We start from the raw sequence: 22908 nt of genomic DNA on the forward strand, positions 1-22908 counted from the left end.
TTAAACGAGAAAGAAAAAACGATAAACGAAAAAAGTATTTATTTGAAAAATCGGCCAATTGCGCAAGCTAACTAACAAAGGCAGGGTGGAGTGAAATGATATCATAGAAAACCAATTAATCCGACGAGCTTTTGCTTTTACTCCTGTCTCTTTTCGAGCGCTTCGAAGAGCGTTTATGAGACGTCGGACTTCGACTCCGACTTTTACTGCCACGGTGACGTCGTCTGCGATCACTACGATCTCTATCACTGCGATCACGATCACGATCTCTTTCACGATCACGGCCACTTGCACGATCTTTATCCTTATCCGACCGACGTTCCCTGTTGGATCACGAATACGAAATTGAAAGATAAACGGTTTATGATTGATGTTATTCATCGCTTACCTCTTGTCGCGATCTCGATCTCTATCACGGTCTCTATCTCTGTCTCTCTCTTTGCCCCGATCCTTTTCAACGTCTTTTTCTTTTTCACGTTCATCTTTAGGAGAACGGCTTCGTGAGCGACGTCTTCGACTGCCACTGGTGTTTAAGCTGTAATGCAGGAAAATGTTGTTATTCCACATGCATCAACTAGCAACTTATCTATACATTACCGAGATTCTTCTCCGGGAACGGGAGGGGTCCCTAGGCTCTCTCTTCGTTGCTTTCCCGGTGGGTTCATGCCCATTGGAAGTGGTATTCCCATGGGTGGTGGTCCTCGCCAATCCTAGTCACACAACATAAAAATAAATAAAAGTGTTTATGGTTCGACGACAAGAAAGCGGTAGCCAACGACGCGCTGACTTACTGAAGAACCCCACTGCGAATCCTGCGTGGGTTCGTATTGGTAATAGTCATCGCCGGGTGCCCCCGGACCAGCCATAAATTCATTGGCATAAGGGTCAGGTACTATAGGTGGCGGTGGTAACATCATTGGGGGAGGAATTACCGGTGGTGGCATACCAAATGGCGGAGGTAGGGCCATATTTGGGAAACCGGGAGGAGGACGTGAGAAATCTATTGAGACCGGTGGTTTTTCGATAGGAGCTTCAACCTAGCCAAAATATCAAGTTTAGTAGATAGCCATTTAGCTGGACAATCTGTTCACTTTCATAATTACCACCACTTCCGGTTGCTCTTCCATCGACGGCGCAGGAGAAACGCCTGATTCTGGGCGACGAGATGAGAGATTACCTCCACCAATAACATCGATAGCACCCGCCATTTTGCGTGCTGGTGGAGGACCTGCTTTTTTCACTACTACCGACCCTGCATATTTCGAATTTTCATTAACCACTGATATTGGTATCGCTTGAGCAGGGGCAGCCATCATCTGGACAAAAGAATCTTGAGACAATATTCAATTTTATTTCAAATAATTAGGCAAACTACCTTGGGTGGGGGACCTAATCCAAGGCTAGCTGGCACACCAGCTCCAGATTCCATCCGAGATCGCCTTTGCCTCTCACAGTACGCTTGCCACGTTATTTCGTTGAAACCATAATTAAAATAATCAGTGATGTCAGCACCAGGCTTCCTCCAAGGCTTATCCTCTAAAGAGTCCAAACTGAATTCATGTGCAGGTACTCCATTGATTGCCATTGAGCCTTCAAACTCATCCACAGTAAACTAAAATATAAAGGTACGCTTAGAAACAACATTTTGACAAAAATATATAACAATCAATTTACTTTGCTTTTTTCTCCCAATCCTTGTGCGGCTGTTCCAAGTGCTCCTCTTTTAACATTAAAACCAGTATAAGCTGCTGGACCAGATTTTATGTCACCGATTGTGATTTGGACATCATCATCACTTTCATCTTCCTCATCCTCTTCATTCTCTTGACCATCATATTGCCTCTCCTCTTTTTCTTCATTATTTTCTTCTGATTCCACATGATCTATTGTTAATTATGAATTTGATTTGTTTATATGAATGAATCACGAAAAGTAATAAGAATCTGGTTGTGAAGCAGACTTTCAATTGGACAAAAGGTGGTCAGGTATGAAAATATCCCCAACTGAGTTTGACAAAGAGCTTACCGTAGCCTTCTCTGGTGAATTCCATATTTCTTTCGATAGCAATATGGTCTTCATTTTCAATTTCGTAGATCTCTCCATTGCCGGCGATGTCTTGCTCACCTTTGCCATCTTCTCCCTGGGGAAAAATCAATTGCCATGACTACTTGTGCGTTAAAAAAAAATCATATTTTATACACTCACGTAGTCATCTGGTAACTGTTCCGAGGAATCCGGGAATTGAGAATTAGAATTATCTGCCTCGTCTGAGTGCCGGGCCGGGTAGCTGGCCTCCTGGTCGGCCATTATTGTGAGTGTAAACATAGAAGACCCACGCTGTCATACAAAACGTGATTATTTTAAGAAAATTCACAGCGTTTGTATCTGAAAAAGGTTTAATACTTGAAAGCACCATAGATTTAATATAAGTGCTCTTTAATTAAAAACAGAAGATATAATTTTTTTATTTGAATTTCAAATTTTCGATGAATGGTAAAAACAATTTGGCAACAGGCTAACCCGGTTGCGGCAGACGTTGCGTTTCGTAAATTTTCATGTGTTGATTGTTCAGTCGGTACTCGGTAGCGAAGAATTGTGAGATAATTCATCAGCAATATGGATAAACCTATTGGGAGAAAGGCGGGAGATATTGTTTTGGTAAGAATAGATGATGCTGGGTTTTCATAATTATATTGGGTTTGAATATGACTTGTCTCATTTGATTTAAGTGTGAGGAAGATCTAGCTTATGAAGAAGAAATCCTGCGAAATCCATATTCTGTCAAACACTGGCTTCGCTATTGTGTGTTCAAAAAAGATGCACCACCTTCCGTCGTAAATTTGATTTATGAACGAGCATTGAAAGAAATGCCTGGAAGGTAATTTTTTTTTCTACCTTATTATTCACTCATATGATTGTTGACACATTTGCCTCCCTTCAGTTACAAACTATGGTATAGTTATCTTTGCCTACGAAGGAAGCAAACTAAGGGTCGCTGTATAACAGATTCATGTTACGAAGATGCAAACAATGCATTCGAAAGAGCTTTGGTATTCATGCACAAGGTAACATTTTGTCAAATTGTCAGGGTCATGTGCAATTTCTTGCTTTATCATTAATTGTGATGGTACTATAGATGCCTAGAATATGGATGGATTACTGCAAATTTTTAACACACCAGCAAAAGATTACCACCACAAGAAAGGTCTTTGATCGTGCTCTCAGAGCCTTGCCAATAACCCAGCATTCCCGAATCTGGCCACTTTACCTGAAGTTTGTCAAAATGCACCCTATACCTGAAACAGCTGTACGTGTCTTTCGTCGTTTTCTCAAACTCTCTGCTGAAGACGCCGAAGAATTTGTCGACTACTTGAAATCTATCGATCGGCTGGACGAAGCTGCAGTTAAACTTGCCCAGATTGTTAACAAAGATAGCTTTACTTCCAAAACTGGTAAATCAAATCATCAGCTCTGGAATGAATTGTGTGAACTTAGTTCGAAAAATCCAAAGCAAATCAAGAGTCTTAACGTGGATGCAATCATTCGGGGAGGACTTCGTCGGTGAGTCTATATAGGACAACGGAGAATTAATACAGATTCTTAATGAAAATCTCTCTCTATAGTTACACCGATCAACTTGGACAGCTTTGGAATTCGCTAGCTGATTATTACATACGAAGCGGTCTATTTGAAAGAGCACGAGATATTTATGAGGAAGCTATTCAGACGGTTACAACCGTACGGGACTTTACACAGGTGAAGTTTCGTTGTTCGTTTGTTTTCAAAAATGATAATAATAAGAATAAAAAATTTATATATGTATAAATAATGTTGATTCTTGATTGCAAACGACAGGTTTTCGATGCCTACGCACAGTTTGAAGAACTGAATCTGAGCCATCTCATGGAGGAGATAGGTGAAAAAACTAACCCCACAGATGACGATGATATCGAAGTTGAATTAAGGATGGCTCGGTTTGAGGATTTGATGGACCGCCGGCCCTTGCTGTTAAACTCTGTTCTTTTACGTCAAAATCCACATAATGTTGCCGAGTGGCACAAGCGAGTCCAGCTTTACGAGGGCAAACCTCACGAAGTTATTAATACTTTTACGGAGGCAGTTCAGACAGTTGATCCAAAACAGGCTATCGGTAAAGTTCACACGCTGTGGGTCGACTTCGCTAAATTTTACGAAAAAAATAATCAAATTGAAGATGCAAGGATAGTTTTCGAAAAAGCCACACAGGTAGATTATTTTGCGTGAAAAATTTGCGTGTCGTCCTGTTCGTTTATCATGTTTTTGCCATTGGTGTTTGCAGGTGAAGTACGTAAAAGTTGATGAATTGGCAACTGTTTGGTGCGAATGGGCTGAAATGGAGATCCGAAATGCTAACTACAAAGAAGCCCTCAAGCTAATGCATCGTGTTACTACACCTCCGGCACGCAAAGTAGATTACCATGATGACGCTGAACTAGTTCAAACCCGTGTCCATAAATCTTTGAAGGTATTGTTTTGTTTAATTACTATTAAAAATTCATGGCAGTATTGACATGTTTGTTGTGAAGATTTGGGGGTTGTACGCAGACCTTGAGGAGAGCTTTGGCACTTTTAAAACGTGCAAAGCCGTGTACGATCGTATTCTGGAATTGAAAATTGCTACTCCACAAATCATCATGAACTATGCCATCTTTCTCGAAGAAAACAACTATTTCGAAGAGGCCTTTAAAGCCTATGAACGTGGCGTTTCTCTTTTCAAGTGGCCTAACGTCTACGACATATGGAACACTTATCTTTCAAAGTTTCTGAAGCGCTACGGTGGCTCGAAGTTAGAACGAGCGCGAGATCTTTTTGAGCAGTGTTTGGAAGGTTGCCCCAATAAGTTTGCAAAAACCTTCTTTATGCTTTACGCCAAATTGGAAGAGGAACATGGACTAGCTCGTCATGCCATGAACGTTTATGAAAGAGCAACGAAGGCTGTCCCGGCCAACGAACGTTTTGACATGTACAACATGTACATTAAGAAAGCATCTGAGATATACGGTGTGACCAAAACGCGCAGCATATACGAAAGAGCCATCGAAGAATTACCCGATCAACAGGCCAGGGAGATGTGCTTGCGGTTTGCCGATTTAGAGCGCAAGTTGGGTGAAATTGACCGGGCGCGAGCTGTTTACGGGCATTGCAGCCAAATGTGCGACCCCAGGGTAGCGCCAGAATTTTGGAGGGTATGTGGCATATTTCATTACAATCCATTCACTGGTAATTTATCATTGAATTTTTGTTTAAGGTTTGGAAAGAGTTTGAAATTAAGCACGGCAACGAGGATACGATGCGTGAAATGCTTCGAATCAAACGTAGTGTACAGGCAACATATAATACGCAGGTAAAATTAAAAGCGATGTTTCACCTCGAGTAGATGGAATCTGTAAAACTGTTTCTCTTGGTTACTTTAGATCAACATGATGTCAGCTCAGATGTTAGCTGCGGCTACCAACACTGCCGAAGCAGCCGCTGCTTCTCAGGACAGCATGAAAATGCTAGATGTGGAGGAATCTCGACCGCCAGTGGTAATCTATTCTCTACAATTCCGCATGACTTTGTTTCTTCACTTGTGAAATTTGCGTTACAGCCTGTGGCCAAATCTCTTGCGCGTCCTGGAAGCAACATCATGTTCGTTCGAAGTGAAACACAACCTGGCACCTCAACTGAGGAAGTTCCAGTTGCAAGTAACCCTGACGAAATCGACATCGATGAAGATGGGGAAGATGATGAGGAAGAAGAGGCCACCATCGAAGAACAGCAAGTTCCACGTCAGGTCTTTGGTAGTTTGAAAAAAGATGACGAAGACGAAGAAGATGCCCAGTAAAAATGGGCGTCAACCTTAACACCTTGAACGTATTCCACCGCACTCAATACATGGGTATTCTTTACAAAATAATTCATCTTAAAAAGTTTTTAAAAAATTGCTGATGCTTGTATTTATACGTTAAATGTAGTGACAGGAGAGAGCGAAAGTAATGTACAATGTAGACAATCTTTCTGCTCAGACGCAAACGTTATCGGTGGAGGTAAATAATTTTAAGTTAATAAGGTCGTGGTTGCACCAATTGCTTCGTACAAAACAGTGTGAAGAAAGAAGTATTCAAAAGAGTCGGGCAAGAGGGAAAGGAAGTGATCGCTTCATCCACGATGCATAGTACGATGGTAGGATCGTGATCCATAGGAGCTACGACTTCGGCTACCGGTGTAATATCGGCGACCGGGAATGGCTTCTGCAGTCTCTAGATCGGCGATATTTGCGCCGATGTTGGCATAAATGCTAGGCTTCGCCTCAAACAGTTGCGGTGCCGCAGCTATCGCCGAGCAGCAAATGGCGAAAACGAAAAGGAGAAAAACGACCTAATTAAAAAAAAAATGGAACACGAAAAAACAATGAAATGTCGTTTTAAATGCAACGCTACGAAAAACAAACTGTCATGCGTTAGAGTGCACTGTATCCTTTAGCAAACAAGATTTTTTTTGGCACACAATCACGTACCTTCATGGCGATTGAGTTAAAGAGATTTCTCTTTCTTAACGGTGTTTGTTCGATGGCTTTGACTTTTTTTGTGACACGCTTAAGTCGCCCGACAGCTTATATACCTTCATTGGAGTTCCCGGAGGGAATTTGCCAGACAAGAAGGAGTTACCTTTCGCCGAAACCGGATTTTTACTGAGATGGGTTCAGCAGTGAAACATCATCGGACGTATGGTTGTATGAAGAAGGAAACCTTCTAAACAGATCAAGGGCATTCGGCATAATCAGTCTTGTCCTTCAGCGTGATGCCGTGTAAATGTTTGGCTAGTAAAGCCAAATTGTTTTTACGGTATTACCTTGACACTATAGGGCAGCTGAATGAAATGTGTAAGTATATCACAATTAATTCGTGAAGTACTGGGAATACCGGAGAGGGAAAAAAAAGCCTAGTTCAATTCCAAAAGTTGCTTTTCGCGCAAAAACTGTGCAATTGTTTTGCGTCCTCTGGCCTAATTTAAATTTCTGGAATTGTTTATTGTGTAGAAATCCTTCGTAACTGTAACGATCTGGCATAAACCGATGCGATTTCAGTGTCTGCAATGCTACTCCCTTTAGCTCTATGGAAAAGGACACACAGTTGTGTTAAGCGTGCAGAAAGAAAATCGAAAGAGGCGACAATGCCGGAAATTTTATTGCCGGCTGTTACTACCGCCCGTTTGCACCGGATCGCCCTGACGTTGCCCTTGACGAGCCTTATTAACGAACACTTACGACTACAGGTAATTTCGTTTTTGCCTTTCATCATTATCTCCTATGGTGGTATATTTTTAAACAAGTGGTTGGTTTACTTCACAGATAAGCGATAAATGGCCATGCTAAAACAATGGAACGTATAAACATCATGTGTATTACTTGCTTTAAAGGTATAAAACCTTGCATCGAGGACACTAAATTAAGGTCAGTAGATTTCCCAGCTACTTTAAATCGAAACAGGATAGGCAAGGAAGATTAGAATTATCATCCAAATAAGAGAAATGTGCTGTTGTGTTAACCGGTAACACGGTAATGAGTGTATCTTGTTCTATACGGATAACCTCGGTAACGACTGGGGATTTTTCCATACGGTATGGATTCAGCTCCATTGAGATCAACCATAACGATGTCGGGCTTCGTAATCAGATGGGCTGCTTGCGTTAAAGTGCTACAGCAAATAGCAAAAACGGCAAAGACATATAAGCTAACCTGTTGGAAAGATTAAAAACACAAAAATGATACAGTTTAATAGCTGGCCATCTAAAATGTGTGTATCACTTAGCCATTATTAATTTAGTATACCCTCATTACGATGATGAAAACGTAACTCTTAATGCGTGTGACTTCTACGATGTTTTACTTTGTTTGTGTAGTGTAACATCTGCCCAGCTAGCTTTTATACTCTCTACCTCCGACCCTTTAAGTCGAGTTTCCAAAAATAATTAATTCTGGACGACCTGCTGGAAGGTGTGTGCGTCGATCCATTTGATTAACCAGCAGATGGTCCAATAAGCAAGAGGGAGAAAAACAAAAGAAAGTTAAAAGATTCTTTTCCTACCATATAATTAAACAAAGAGGCCGTTGACGAGTTAGAAATAAACCGGATTGGACTACGTGCCGACAGCAAAAATGGCAGCGTGAAGGGATCGTGATCAACTACCAGGAGAACGAATAAATATTAGTAAGTTGAAACCAGATTTGAACGAAACATCGCTAAAGATCTAATCTATTTTTAAAAATCGAATAGTTTGAAACCTCACAAAAGCTCTGCAACGTACAAAAAACAAAACAAGGAAGAAAAGAAATGGAATTTGATGACTAGATGCTGGATGGGCGCGTCAACTGGCAAGGCTCTTCCGTTTTTGCCAAATCGGAACTCCACCAAAACAAGAAAGAATGAAAAAGGACAACGCAAGGAAGACTTGATGTTGCGCCATTCCAATACCGCAGGTATGTAAGTTGCCTTGATTCAGCTATCTAAACGCCTTAAAAACAAAACACCACGTCACGCTCGTAAAAATCCGGGCGTGGTTCTATCCTCCTGTTCTGGGTTTGTTCTAGTTATATCGTACTTTGTACAGGGCCGTAGCCAGGATTTTATTTAGCTTTTAATTTTTAAAGAAAGTGGGGGGGATTTTTTAAGCCAAAAAGATTTCAAGCGTTCAAGTGAGCAAAACTGAAACACAAATGACTCGAGTAAGTAAAAAAAATAAAATCTGATTTCGAAGGGGCAAGGTTACGTCAGTGCTTTTGTATGAGTGAGTTATACCAGACAGAATGGCACTCCCAAAAGCTGCACGACATAGAGGTTCCAGACAGCCATTCATCCAGCCGTGTCGAGGGCATTTTTCGAAGCAAAAGAGAACTGCAATGAACATAATACAAAAGAGTTTACAACTAGAAAGTATTTAATTAACGATGTCCATCTCGAGATTTTTTAAATTTTTAATGGTATTAGGTTTTAAAATAATTTGGGGAGCACCAACTAACCATGTGAAGAAATTTTAACAGCCGTCGCCATCACTGGAATAGTTATTTGCAAACTGAGTTGCCTTGATGTTGCCCTGTGAGTTACCTTACTTAAGTCGGCATAATATTGTTCGTAATGAATGCATGTGCAATTACCGTATGTTTATTCATGCATTCTAATTTGAATGTGGGTTTGTTGGCAGACATACTTCTGTTACCAAGACAAATTTGATCGCAAACGAAGTACCGAGAAATTGTCTAAACCAATTATTTATCATTTCATTCAATAGGCAGAAAGAAAACCAGTTATCCGAAACCGAGGAAATTCGTAGTCTACCCAGATTTGCCTACTTTCTCAAAAGGATGAATAAACTATTTGCGGTAAGACATTGTGTGTATATTTCTTGGGGTACACAATATTACATGTACGTACAATTTTAAATGTCAACATTTAATATTCTGTAATTTCAAATAGGATGAACACGGCCAGCAAACAAATCAAGATTTGAGAAATGCACGTACGTTATCCAGTAACGCGGAAATGGGATGGTGGTCCGCCTCGATAGGGTGGACGACGATAACGTCCTGTATTGCCATACCTGACAACACGGTAAAATATAGATTCATCAAATAAAGAGAAGAAAAAAGAAATTTCTTAAAATTCTGGAACACCAAACAAAACGAATGTAAATAGGTCACAAACGTACGGTATAGCTTCCGCGGTGTCGAGATCAGCAAGGTTATTGTTGATGTTGCTTTTCTGAGCTGCGGCGATTAGTACGGAAATAGCAAAGACGTAAAGAAGGAAAAGGATCTATTCCAACGTGAACAAGGAAAAGACGTAAGGAACTCAGATTTTAAAATCAATTTTACCATGTAAGCTTAAACTTGAAAAAACTTAGGTTTAATAACTGTGTAAGTATTACCTTCATCTTGAATTTGAAAAGAGTAAAATTGTTTCCCCGTTTTTAGCTTGTGTCTTCTAGGAGTGCCGATTTGATATTGGCAGAGTTTTGCAGCCAGCTTATATACGCCGAAGGAAATTAGCGGATCTCAAATCTGGGATGAACCCGCTGGCGAACCAACCAATCAGTGGGTCATCTGGTTGTAGTTGAAATAGAAAGTAGGAACCTCTTACATGATGCGCAATTTCACCGGACCAGCACGACCGATTAATAACACGTGCACTGAATTGGACTCTTGTATTACGTGACTGCCATCAATGGCTTAACAATGATAATTTGGGATTTTCCATCTACGTAGATCACCCCGAGCTATTGTTTCACATTAATGATGTTTTACGACTGCGTTTCCTTTGCTGAATCATGGTTCTTTTCTGATAGTTTTTTTTTTTTTTTGTTAATCTGTAACATAGAACGCACGTAGGATTGTATCAAGAAACAGCAGAATATGGGGAAAACCACCTCAGTGCTTGAGTGTAGGTTAAAGCGAACGAGAACACCGTATTTGAAGCTGAAGTAGTGGTCATTCCTCTCCCCATTTTTCCGTTATGGAAATGAGGTCACTTTCTTCGTTGCAAGAAATCCAACTGCCATCGCCATCCAGAGAAATCATGTATATTTATATCACGAGAAGAACCTGTCTTTATTTCTTTATGGAGATTATGTATACGCTCAAGACAACGGACGTGAATCCGCCTTTCAAGAAACTAAGCTTTGACATACTGCCAATCCAAGAAGAAAATGAAGAGAAAGGAAAAATGTTCTAGTTCACGAAATTTTTACAGTAAGCCATTTGTTTCAAATGATTTTGTTGATTTCAGTTTATATAGAGTCCCCAGGAAAAAACTTCACGTTTACTATTTCCTCTTGATTGTATAAATGTGTCGCTTAACAGCTTCCGGTGGACTGAGTCTTGACCTGTGCATTGTGTGTCCTTTAGATAAACACGCCAAGTCCCGTTCCAGGAAATAGAGATGATGTAGCCCATTCGCGTTACAGGATAAAAGTTCTCCGATATAAACTGCGACAGGTCGTCAACTCAAAACAAGTCTTGGTGGAAAACGAGTTGTTTCTACAACGTTAATCAGCTCTTGACAGCTCAATTCTTCAAAATGGGGAAACTGACGGTAAGATTGTGAACTTTGCCTACATAGTAGTTGCATGCATAGTAGTCTATATTTTCTTAGGTTTTGATGTTAAACTTAATCTAAGTGTCTTTTCTTTTAAAAGACCGTCTTGTGCATATTGGGAATGTTGGTGATCCTGACTAGTGATGGAGTGAATTCCGGACCGATAGGATTAGAGTTCGAGGTCGATCCTGTTGCCGACATGCCACAACGCGATGCTCGTTTCTTTAGACTCAGAAACAGACTTGAGGATTATAGTCCTTTCAATTACTACGGCTATGGCTATCGCCCTTTCTGGGGAAACTTTGGAGGTTACTTGGGTTTCTTCGGAAAGTAGTACAAAAAAAAACGTAATTTATGAATTTTGATGTGAACTGCTATTTTTTAACCGTAAACTGTTGCCTTACTACTTCAATTTTATTGTATATTTTTTTATATTGTAAAACGGTTTGTTTACAGATTCTAATTGCTTTACATGTTTGTTTTTATTTACTTTGCCGATACTGAGTACGTTATCTTTCACTGTGCGCTATTTTCCAGTTAGTCTTAATGAGTTGCATGAGTGTAGGGTTCACTCCGATTTTGATCGTTTGCTTCTGTTGGTGTTAGTTGCGTGATTTTAAGGCTGTGCTCGTTTTTCAGGGGGTATTTATTCGGTTTCCGTCTGAACTCGATAATATTCCTTCAGCCGCACTGCGTGCGCCCGTATAAACCCTCCAGCATCCACCGGATCGTAGCCCCCATGTGCATCCATTGAAACCAGTTCTTGGTTGTACAATGAAAGTTGACTTCTGCGGCCCAGAATTCTGACTGTCATTGACGAAATGTTTTTTTTTTAATTGTGTGTGTTTGCCAGTACATAGTAAACCTATTGGGATTTTAAATACCTTGTCCTTTAAAGAGTGAAACACGGACTGTCCCGTTAACACATTTCTGAGATATGTCAACGCACTGGCGAATAAAATCAAACTCGGGGCTGAACCAAAATCCGCAGTAAACAAGATCGGCCATTTTTTGCTGGAGCTGCTGTTTGATTTTGCGAACTTCCCGATCCATAGTGAGCGCTTCAAGGTCAAGATGAGCGTGGTACAAAACAGTTCCCGCAGGAGTCTCGTAGATCCCGCGTGACTATTTCCCGAATAAAATTTAAGATCATCACGCTTAACAATTTTAAATTCGCATTGCAGTATGTGCACACAAGAAATTGTTTACCTTGAGGCCTAGAAATCTGTTTTCGACTATGTCAATCCGTCCGATCCCATGTCGTCCAGCAATTTCGTTCAAACTGACAAAAAGTGCCAATTGTTCTGTGATTGCTTCCTTAGTTTGAATGTTCATTAAACTCACAGGGTTGCCTGTAAAGAGAATAATTGTCTTGCAATGCTGTAGTGCCATTAGAAAACCAAAGTTGGTCAGTGATAGGTCGTAAACAAACCTTTGTCGAACGTGATTTCTAGAATAGTTGGATCACTGGGAGCCGTCTCCGTGGAGGAAGTCATTTGATACAACGACTCCGGAGCTTCTTGATCGGGGTTCTCTAGAATCCCAGATTCATAGCTAAACATTCACAGGTACGAAAGTAAATCAACAGTTATTCTACAAAATGGAAAACTAGGTCAATAGTTTTTTTGTTGTTCTTTCTAAGTTTTGCAACAAAAAAAAAAAAAGAAAAGAAAAAGTTAAAAACCTGATATGCATAAGGTTAGCGTCACAGCTCCATGGGTTTTTTGGAGTGACGGGTAGTGGAATATCATTAGCAGCGGCATATTCAAAAAGTGCTTGTCGACCCACAAATCGTTCGAAAAATTCAGGCAGGCGCCAAGGAGCAATAATCTGGGGGAATACCAACATCGTTGTATTGTATAATTTGTCCTAATAATATTCGTCATCTCTATCTTTGAAGAAAACTAGTGATGTCCGAGTGAGGACGATGAAAATACTAGAAAACGTAGAAAGTATCGTTGCCTTGACTGTAGGGTGGAGCGAGTAACATGCTAGTTCAAAACGAACTTGGTCGTTTCCTTTGCCAGTTGCTCCGTGCGAAATAAATTTGGCATTCTCACGAATCGCAGCGCGAACTAAACCAGACGCGATGCAAGGACGAGCAAGGCTTGTCCCCAATAAATACCGATCTTCGTAAATCAATCCGCCTCTAATTGAAGGCCAAACGTAGTCGTTTAGGAAACTATCACGTAAATCTTCAATTATAATCTGGAAATACCGAAAAAAAAAATTGTCATTAAAAAAATGAGGCCAAGTTCAAGCTGATAACGATAAAGTAACAGAAACGTGATTTGTCAGCTGTGGTAGGTGTTTTGTTCATTTTGCGTGTCAACCTCTGTCGCAATCGTGATAATGAATCATTTCCAGATTTGATAAAACGTTCACTTAATTTATATTTCTTTAACAACAGGTATTTTTTTTCAATATCCAAATGCTAGTCCATTGTGTTACCTGGATTGCCTTAACATTCTTCAGCAGCATACCACACGATAATAGCTCGCTTAACTCACCTTTTTTGCCCCGAGACGCAACGCTTTTGCTTCAGCGCTACTGAAATCTTCGTTTTGTCCTATGTTAGCCTTTGTAATTATGAAAAATGATGAAACGATTTAATTTTAGAATGTAGATAAAAGTTTAATTTCGTCTTTACCAGATAGCAAATAACGTCATATCCTTTTTCAATTAGCCAAACTAAAATGCAGGAAGTATCCAATCCTCCACTATAAGCCAAGATCACACGTTCATTATCGGACATTATGTCTCAAAAATACCGAACAACTAATGGGTTTTTTTTATAAGCTTGAAAGGTTTCACAGCGAACACTGTTACACCTGTCCAGTTTCCAAACTTAATGTTTTTTGTTGAGCAAAGTTTTTCCTCGTAGTCAAACCATGAAAGGTGCTGTCGTTGGGATCATATTATTAAATATTTGTTGTTGTTCTCGAGTTGAATGTAAGACTTTGGTTAGTAGCTTTTCTTTGTTCATTTGCAAGCTCTTCCCTGCCTACATTTAGATTCACAATAGCGACCTTTGTTTTGTCTGCCTATTTTTGAAACAAATTTTAGTGTTTTGTAATGCCTTCGTTCCTTTCCATTGTTTCCACCACGTCTCATCGTATATTTTAAGGCTATATAGTTATTGCGCATTTTCTGAGTATGACAATAGCCCACTATCTAAATCTGTTGGACGTGATCAATTTCCATATTTATGGTGTAAACGTGAAATTTTGGCAATTAGTAAAGGAAAATGTGTAAAATGCAATGAAAAAGCTTGATGTAAAAAACTGCAAATTTTTTTAAAACTGCATTTTTTAAAAATAAGTATATTCATCTTTCTGTCTTTCTTTCGTTCAAGCTTAAGCACACAAATTCTTTCGAATTTTAATTCCTCGTTTTCAATCACGACGTTAGATGGCTACTGAGCTCATGAGCTGTCATTTTTTGACGTCTATGTAGCCGACGACACATGTGTGAACTCCCGTTGGTTTTGTGTTTATGAAACAGTTGATCAGTTAGCAGTAGTCGGTTGGTATATCTTTACCAAATCTTTGGCCGAACCGTAACGATATATTTTTAAACCTGTTGTGTCGAGATCAGGCAAGTTCTTGAAAATAGCATAAGATTTTTACATTAGTGCTGACACATACACATATTTTCGTCATATTACGACCAGGTAAGTTCATTAACAGTAGAGTTTTTTTACCTGAAGTATACTGCAAAAAAGTTTGGCTATTAAATTAGTAGATAAGAATAGCATTTTTCAGGACTCTATCTAATTATTGATCACATTTGAACAACATTTTAGGAAACATGAAGATTTTCTGTAAGAACAACCATAAAAGAATATGAGTGATAAACCCAAACCATCTAAGAGAGTTATCGTTTATGAAGAATTTGTTGATGCCTCCACCGATGTTTCTGAAAATGGTATGGTTCAACATAAATTTAATTATTCTTGAATCTTTGTTACCTGTTACCTTTTCAAGTCACATGTTTTTCTAAAAACTCTTTTTGCTCTTCTTCTCAAATAGAACTGAAGAATCTTCGGTTTCTATTTGTGTCATTGCAGCTTCAAATCACGAGGTCATTGCACATCATTGTATTTTTAAAAAAAAAACACCTTTTTGTGTTGCAAATGTTTTGGAATAGCACCAAAGCATGTTTTTAAAAAAACATCTAACCTGTCGGATATCTTAAATTTATTCGAGTCTCCGTGAAAAGAAAATGCTTAATTGTTATCGAGATGCTAAAATGCATAATAATATTTACATTGTTGACGATTCGACGGCATTACATTAACGTTTCAGTAGAAGGAATCTATAATTCCGTATAGATTGAAAGCGCGATTTATAAAAAACTTATTTTGAGAGTAATTATAGATTCAAGGCTTAAGCTTAGTTCTGTCTCGGCTACACGACAATGACTGTAATGCCTCTTTTTTATTAGTAGTTCGCAAGTCGCGTGACTGAATTACGTTTTTATTTTATGGTTAGATAGAGCTATCCAAGTTAACCATCCTCGTCCCCAGATAGTACGAATGCACCTTCCATCCACTCGTACCTTCCGCTAGCGAGAAGCTTCCGTTCACGCGACCGCCGCGTGCCGTATGCGTTTATGGCTAGTGCGTATATATTGTGAATGTGTCAGGTTCATCGCCAGTTACAAACTATTCGATCTCCCTTTTTTTTCTTTGAAAAGATGTCAACAAACATCTGATGGAAGCGTGAGATTTTGTGTTAAATACGTTCTCGACTGCATGCAGTGAGGATTTAGACCATGCAGCTGCAATTCGTTTCCGCGTGTTCTCCTCCACCAAATGTAATTTTTGCGATGTCAGAAGAGGAGAGGGTTGATGCTGGTCACGCCATGCTAATTCTAACCGTCCTACACTGGCAGTTGCAGAGTGTTACTCAATCCAAACTTGCGTGCCACTCACTCGTTTAACCTATTTTTATGCTGATGCCGGTGTTTCCCAGACTTAGAAGGTCAGACTTGCATTTAAAAAAAGGGAAAGCTTTTCCCATGGTTGGCGGTGATGACGGATGAGCAGACTTGCTCATTAATGAGGATTGGGGCAGACAGAAGGGGGTACAGTACGAGATAGCGTACTTGTTTGCATGGGGCAAGCGGTAACGGTAGAGAAAAAGGGGGGATGAGCGTGCCGCACTGCCAGTGATGGGGCCTAGACGCGGTTGTACCGGTGCTGATAAGAACCGGATATGAAGTCACGTGGCCCCCTGTACGATTCGCGTGCATCACCTCGTTTCAGGTTACGAGCCGTTATTATTCCCAAAGCAAACAGCGCTTTTGTTTACGCGTCGCTTTTTTAAAAATGTAGTTACATTAATAGAAAAACTAAGGTTAGGTGTGTTTGTACAGTTGATTCATTTCTTCCATGCTTGCAGATATTCGGGAATACGGTCAACGTTTAGGAATTGATCTCGCAGCTAATCCAACATTAACAACTTTGGTGAGGGATTGGATCTTACAACCTCTGCCTCGCTTTTGGTTCCCATGGTAATTAATTATTAATAATTTTCAATTGAATTTAAATTTATTTCTAGATTTTCTATTTTTATTCGGTAGTCTTGACACTCGAACGGGCCAGTGGTTTTATTCAAATGCTTTGAACGGTCAGTCAATTTGGCATCATCCTCTTGAGGAAATCCACAGGAATTTGGCTCAAGAGTATTTATCCTGTCAGATAATTAGAGGTACAGATGGTTTCCAATCTAGTTTTGAAGCTCGTTGATTAATCAGTCAAGACAGAAACTTAAAATGATGATAAATACGCTTATTTAACAGAAAGGGAGAACCCAGAAGGAGAGTCATCGGAACAATCCATGGAAAGTGGTTTGAGCACAAAGGGATTTGGGGGCCTCTCATCTTCCACTATGGGAGGCATCACACCCGTCAAAACGCCGCTTCCTCGAACACTGGTAACTTTCACTAAACGTCTATTTAAACATGCATTGTATTCATGATGCTTCCGTTTTATCAGGCACCATTGAAAAGAATTCCAAAAATTGAATCAACAACAAATGTACTGACAACGTCTCCGAATCCTCTGCCTCCTTTTTGTGTTCCAACTTCACCTCATTCGCACAACGAACAAGTTCGACAGGTGTCGTTTTCTACATTCAAATCGAGCGACACCATATCTTCACTTTTACCTGGAGATCTCCTTTTTGAAAATCGTGATCGTCCAACCACCGTAGTGGCGCCTTTTAACCATTCCATTCTGCCAGTTTCAACGGCAGGAAGCCTTCATAGTAAAATAACGAATTCAGAAGATGATCACCCACCCCAACAAACGAAACAAGTCCCAGTTTACCCTACTTCCGGAAGTAGAAACTTGAGTCCATTAACAACTGATAAAATTATCGTTAAAGAGCTCTCGACTTCCGTCTCTAATTTTCAATTGGAACCTGTAGTTCAGCAATCGAAGCCACGAATAAGTTTCACTGAACGTCTAGCCGCAAAAAAAGCGTCTCAAAGACTCAAAAGCAACGAATCTTCCGAATCGTGTCTGTCGAATGCGAACGAAACGGATCACACAAGTGCAATGAATTCGGAGAAGAGACACGTTCATTTTGATATAGAACCAAATCACTACCACCAATATACCCCGGAATGTTCTGAAGAAAACAAGGCGACCGAAAGGTCAGAATCTTCAAGCTCGGAAGACATTCTAGACTTGGTAGGTGATCCTGAATATTTGAAACCGCTAACCGATGTTCAATGCTACCCGACAGCGTACGAAGAGAAAAGATGGGAGGTGTCATTCACCTCATTTGGCTTGACGTCTCCAAACATTTCACCAGTCAAGATTTCAACTGCCTTTATTGATAATGAAGATTCTAATGAAATGGTGACGCGTTTCAATTCCGAATACTGCCCTAGTCCGTTGTCTGCCAGTGAAAAGAGTGACAACGCTGATATGGTAGAAGACGAAACTACCATATGCCCTGATAATATGCAAAATGAAGCAGGCGAAGAAGCCGAAAACTGTATCCCAGCATTGAAAACGAACCTCGAGTCTCGTATAGTGACCAATGTACTGCCAGAAACCGAAATCCGTGTGCCAACGCATCGCGAAAATTCAGAAACGCTATCACCAACCTTGTCATTTCAGCCTGCACGTGAGGAAGTGCATGAAGAAAATTTGAATTTTGCCTTTACACAAATTGATAAATCAAATAATTCCATTGCAAATAATAATGGAAAAGAAGTAGAAAACACTGACATCCCGCCTCTCATTATTTCCCAGTTAACAGTTGAACCTCAAGTAATTGAGGATGTCCCACCCGTGAAATTGGTTTTGGAAAATGCTACTCCAAAATTAGTTCGAAGCATTACGCGTTCTGAATCGCTAGAAGAATCAGTCTTGACAAGCCAAGTCAACCCAGTGATCGCCCAAGACATTCCTGCATGTCAGAGTCCTGTTGTATTCATCACGTGTGATACAAAGCCGGTCGAATCGCAAAATCCTGTTGTTCAGATGGATGCTGCCCTTAATTTGAATACCGAGCAAGAAGCTAGTCAACTAGATTTGTTATTACCTCCGGCATCTTTCAGTGAGTTTCCGCAAACCGTCACGCAAACGGAAGAGCTAATTGCAGATTCTTCTGTCAAATGTGATGCTTCAGATGCACGAATCGGCCATGAGAAGACGACCCAATCTCTAGAAGACTGGCAAATGATAAAAAAAGAAATGGAATCAAAATTAGAAAACGAAAAGAAAAGACTAGAAAGTTGGTTCGCTAGCGAAATCGCTCAAATTAAGGAACAATTCGAAAATCAGCTGGCGAGCGAACGGGAGAGAACAGAGAATTTGAGCAAACTGGTCGAAAATGCCAAGTCTGAGAAAGAAGAATTAGCCAAACGTGAAATAGTTCGTCTGGAAGAGACTTTAGCACATTTGGTAGAGGAGAAAACCCGTCAAGTCCAGACACAACTCAACAATGAAGTATTGCAGTGTAATAACTCTGTTTTACATCGGACTGTCGCCCGTCAAGATGCCAATGTGCAAACAGAGGAGCCGCCCATTCCGGTCATTAGCCTTCCAATGGAACAAATGGCGCCTTTGTTGAAGGTTGACAAAATTGAAACTACTGAATCGAATCCTTCAAAATATGAAACAAATTCTCGCTGGGAAAGTCGAGACTCACCTAGACGAGACTCGCGAATCCATTGCCAGTGCGACAGCCTTCAGAAACAGGTGGCACGCGTTGAACGGGAAATGCAACTGCTCAAGCAAAGGAACTTGTCGTTTCAAAAAAATCCGCCAACAAGGAAAAAGAACACACCCGTCAAGGCTCAACGGGAGCCTTGGTGGTTAGACACTGACGAGTCGACGACATCGACCACATCGTCTGTTTCCGATTGGAGACACTCTAGAGGCAGAAGCCAGTCGATGACAAACCTGCACGCAAGCAGAGACAGTTTAGCCGGAAAAAAGTCGACGCCCATTCAACGAGCGCGTGAGGGACTTTCTAAGAGTCAAACGCCCAGGAGAGCGGTAAACACAATTTCTCAGATATGAGTTCTGTTTCGTAATATATTGTTAATCTCAATTTTGTATGTCATGATGTAGTGGATGGAAGATCTATCCACCGACCATTCTCTGGGTGACATGCACACGTCAGGAATTAGTAGTGCAATTCCAACGGGCGAGTGGGACACGGTTCTGAGTTCCATCCAGAAAATTAGTGGCGATCTACAGGAAGTGTGGTCTCATATTGGACCACGACCAAGACCGTTATCATACCACTCTTACCAAAGTATGTTCTAATGTTACCTCATTCTTCTGCTGTCCAACAAACCTAATTAACTACGCATTTTGAATATTCAGGTCCACTGTGGATGCCTTCGTCTCAATCGCTCATGACTAACGATCGCGTGCCTCTGCATTGGTCTTTTAGCGGATCGACAGCCGAACGTACGCAAGCGCTGAGGCTCTGGTTACAACAAAACAAAACGCAGCATTCCAAATCTTTCCTCTGACAGCCAAAAGAAAACAGTATTAGCCGTCCAAACTTAGGTTTCCTTTTTGTTGATAACCTTTTTATTATCAAAGTCAAATGTATAATCAGTTTTGTATGGGAATGAAACGGTCTAAATGGGACATATTTACCATTAATAATAATTGTGTCGTTTGAGGTGCCGATCTGCTCTACCCCAACAGGAAAAAAGGATTAAAGATCGTGCCTTTGTCTGGATTTCTACGGCATTTCGAAAAGGGAAGTGCTGAAATGTAATAAAGACCGGATATAACTCGGCGAGTAGGACGAGTTCAGGTTTCAACGAACTTACGATAAAGGTGGGAAACAATTCTGACCTTTGTACGTTGCTTCGATTTTGTTTATAGCCAAATCTAACACGGTGTGAACGCTGAAATCCGATACGCCGAGCTAGTTTGTATTGAAAAGTTTTTTTTTTTTTTTCCCTATTCTGATTCTTTTATCTCTCCCTCGATGGGGGGATGTTTCCTACAGGGGTTTTGGGTGGGGTGATCGAAAAATAGAGGACAGGAAAATGTCGTTACTCTTCTACTCGGCGACCCCCGTCTAACCAACGCGGACCTCCCCTGTGGTTCGTATTTTACGTAGGTGACTGGGTTGAATACCCAATGAAGTTGAAAGTTATCGCCGCGAGATCAGAATAACAGAGTGTCCGGACGCACTGCTAGCTTGTGTTACTAAGAATACGTGGTGGTACTATGGGATAGTACTACGATGTTATTGTCCCTTGGAAACTATACCCTTATTCAATTCCGATAAAAGGACAGGATTTCTTCAATATCAGTAAGTTTATCGATGCCTTTTTTTTTATGTATGACTCAGTTAGATCCCATATGCTTACCTTGTCAATTGATGTTTGCCTAAAGTGTCATAAAGGATTCAATTCATATCTTGGTCAGCAACCGTTTTGTCTAGGTCCATGAAATGTTTGGAGGTGCTACGTTCAAACATAAAGCTGGCAGACCAACGATTAGAGCAACAACACGGATGATAGTGCACAGAACGAAACATTTTTTAAAATATACGACGCTCAAAGATTGACGTCCATAGTCCGTTGACCAAATTATGCGGCTTGATGAAACTGGGGTAGGAGACTGGATGGGAAAGACTTGCTTCGACGATTCCAGCTTTCCTGTTTTCACGATCCGAATTTGATTGCCCATGCTCTAACTAGCAATTGGGCGCAATATGCGGCTACAGGGATCGAATTGCACGCTAAGTTGGATACTTCCTCACCAAAGTCCATCATCAGAACGATGTTTTTATATTCTGTTTTCATTTGATGTGGGATGGAACAAACTCGTGCAAAGCTGTATGAAACAAGGGAATCTCGTAAAGCTTTCCCATGTTTTCTGTTAAAAAGCTGCGATGTGACGCAGGAGATTTAAGCGTGATCTATAGCCGCACCATAGCCTCCTATAGTTGAGCAAAGCATCCATAGGCCATAAGCAAGTAGAATTGCATGCGCTGCGTGATCTTCTTTCTGTGGGGAGTGGCTCACGCGTGGGCGTTGTCCGCAAAGTTCATGTGCACGACCAACAAAAGGAGAAGCGACAGTGACTCCTCTACACCATCCCTGCGGGAGCTTTTGAATTGAATTATACATTAACGGCTATTCTTTTCTCTTATCTATAGCTCCTCGTATGTGGACTTTGTCATTTAAACATATAGCCGTTATTAGCCAATGTTTTCAGAATGTTTGATTTACCTCAACCCGTGAACGTTGATTAATGTCAAACGTCAACCTCGAATTTGAATTTCCCAATAGGAAATTTAACTTCATTTGTCGGCAGTCAAGTTTTCCCAAAAATGAATAATTATGAAATTCAACGGACCTTTGGCTCGGAGAGATTAATATGGTTAAACCAGAGGGTGGCATGCCGTAGCACAACAAGCGTTAAAAAAATCTTAAAAGCCATTATTAGAAGTATATTGATTATCGTCTTTCATAATTGGAAGTTGATGCAAGCCTTGGTATCAAACTCTGTTATAGGCTCCAAGTTGTCTAGCGTCAGTATGCGGAGGTCACCGCCTCTTTTAGCTTATCAAATGCCGGCGAAGGTCATAGCACTCGTCCGTTGGATTGCTATAAACTTGAGTAGCCTAATTTCTACAAAGTTTAGATTGAAAAAATTTTTCAACAGGATAGTTCTTCGATTGATACAAAACTGGGAAAACATTTGAATTCATTACACAAGGCAAAGAGAACCCTTTTAATCTGTTTCGTAAGCTTCAAGTTTTAGTCTTTCGGCAGTGATTGTGTTATCCTTCTAATCTTCTATACAACCGACGTAAAGATTAATTGCAAAACAAGAAAGTTGTTAAAAATGTTCGTTGATTTCTAAACGTACACAAACATTCAAAAAACAATAACGGTTTGATGTTGGATAAGAGAAAACTTTCGCCTTACAATGATTTTAAAACGAAAAATGCATCTCTGTTTTCAAGAAGCGATTTCCAAAACTATTCACAATGTTACCTTGGACGAGGTATTACTAACTTAAAGAGAAAGTTGCGTATGAGAAGTTTTCGAAAAGGGGCCTCTTCATATTTAGCTCTAGCATCCCTTTTTCGATGAATTCTTTTATTTACGATCAGCGCATTGAGATGATGTTTTTGTTTAACCATCTCTGGTTACCAAATACCTAAAGAGAAGTTCACAGATGGGTACCTATGTATCTACCTCGTTCATGTTTTAAATGAAAAATAATGTCTTAAAAAAGAATAAATAAAAAAAATATATATTTATAGAAGAATGGAAAAATCTTGCCCGG

General features: G+C 40.3%; 4 protein-coding genes across 7 annotated transcripts; 2 read left to right on the forward strand and 2 right to left on the reverse strand.

The window, feature by feature from the left end:
- Positions 1–22: 22 nt before the first annotated feature.
- LOC116917728 (pre-mRNA 3'-end-processing factor FIP1) lies at positions 23–2350 on the reverse strand. Its single transcript, XM_032923322.2, has 9 exons — positions 2206–2350; positions 2026–2140; positions 1675–1883; positions 1376–1612; positions 1104–1316; positions 792–1037; positions 598–710; positions 389–535; positions 23–323 (listed from the first exon to the last, which is right to left on the reverse strand). The coding sequence occupies exons 1-9, from the start codon at positions 2323–2325 to the stop codon at positions 116–118; spliced, it is 1608 nt and encodes a 535-aa protein (XP_032779213.2). The 5' UTR covers positions 2326–2350; the 3' UTR covers positions 23–115.
- Positions 2351–2513: 163 nt separating this feature from the next.
- LOC116917764 (pre-mRNA-splicing factor syf1 homolog) lies at positions 2514–5935 on the forward strand. Its single transcript, XM_032923358.2, has 11 exons — positions 2514–2658; positions 2730–2878; positions 2942–3065; positions 3137–3561; positions 3624–3756; positions 3856–4245; positions 4319–4504; positions 4566–5225; positions 5288–5383; positions 5454–5567; positions 5630–5935. The coding sequence occupies exons 1-11, from the start codon at positions 2617–2619 to the stop codon at positions 5864–5866; spliced, it is 2556 nt and encodes an 851-aa protein (XP_032779249.2). The 5' UTR covers positions 2514–2616; the 3' UTR covers positions 5867–5935.
- A 3459-nt stretch (positions 5936–9394) lies between these two features.
- On the reverse strand, positions 9395–13982 carry LOC116917774 (argininosuccinate synthase). Its single transcript, XM_032923376.2, has 10 exons — positions 13762–13982; positions 13622–13690; positions 13074–13319; positions 12796–12941; positions 12544–12665; positions 12321–12463; positions 11996–12236; positions 9946–11918; positions 9727–9833; positions 9395–9618 (listed from the first exon to the last, which is right to left on the reverse strand). The coding sequence occupies exons 1-8, from the start codon at positions 13864–13866 to the stop codon at positions 11758–11760; spliced, it is 1233 nt and encodes a 410-aa protein (XP_032779267.2). The 5' UTR covers positions 13867–13982; the 3' UTR covers positions 9395–9618; positions 9727–9833; positions 9946–11757.
- Positions 13983–14540: 558 nt separating this feature from the next.
- On the forward strand, positions 14541–20238 carry LOC116917735 (centrosomal protein of 164 kDa). 4 transcript variants are annotated; one of them, XM_032923332.2, is made up of 8 exons: positions 14541–14784; positions 14912–15038; positions 16517–16628; positions 16698–16825; positions 16917–17050; positions 17113–19632; positions 19708–19894; positions 19966–20238. In XM_032923332.2, exons 2-8 carry the CDS (start codon positions 14957–14959, stop codon positions 20115–20117), a joined length of 3315 nt encoding a protein of 1104 aa, XP_032779223.2. In that variant the 5' UTR covers positions 14541–14784; positions 14912–14956; the 3' UTR covers positions 20118–20238. The 4 variants fall into 4 exon arrangements, with proteins under 4 accessions (XP_032779223.2, XP_032779228.2, XP_032779235.2 ...); XM_032923337.2 differs by having other exon boundaries at positions 14917–15038; XM_032923344.2 differs by having other exon boundaries at positions 14541–14708.
- The last annotated feature ends 2670 nt before the right edge of the window (positions 20239–22908 follow it).

The sequence above is a fragment of the Daphnia magna genome, linkage group LG1, assembly GCF_020631705.1.
Source record: "Daphnia magna isolate NIES linkage group LG1, ASM2063170v1.1, whole genome shotgun sequence".
Taxonomy (NCBI): Eukaryota; Metazoa; Arthropoda; class Branchiopoda; order Diplostraca; family Daphniidae; genus Daphnia; species Daphnia magna.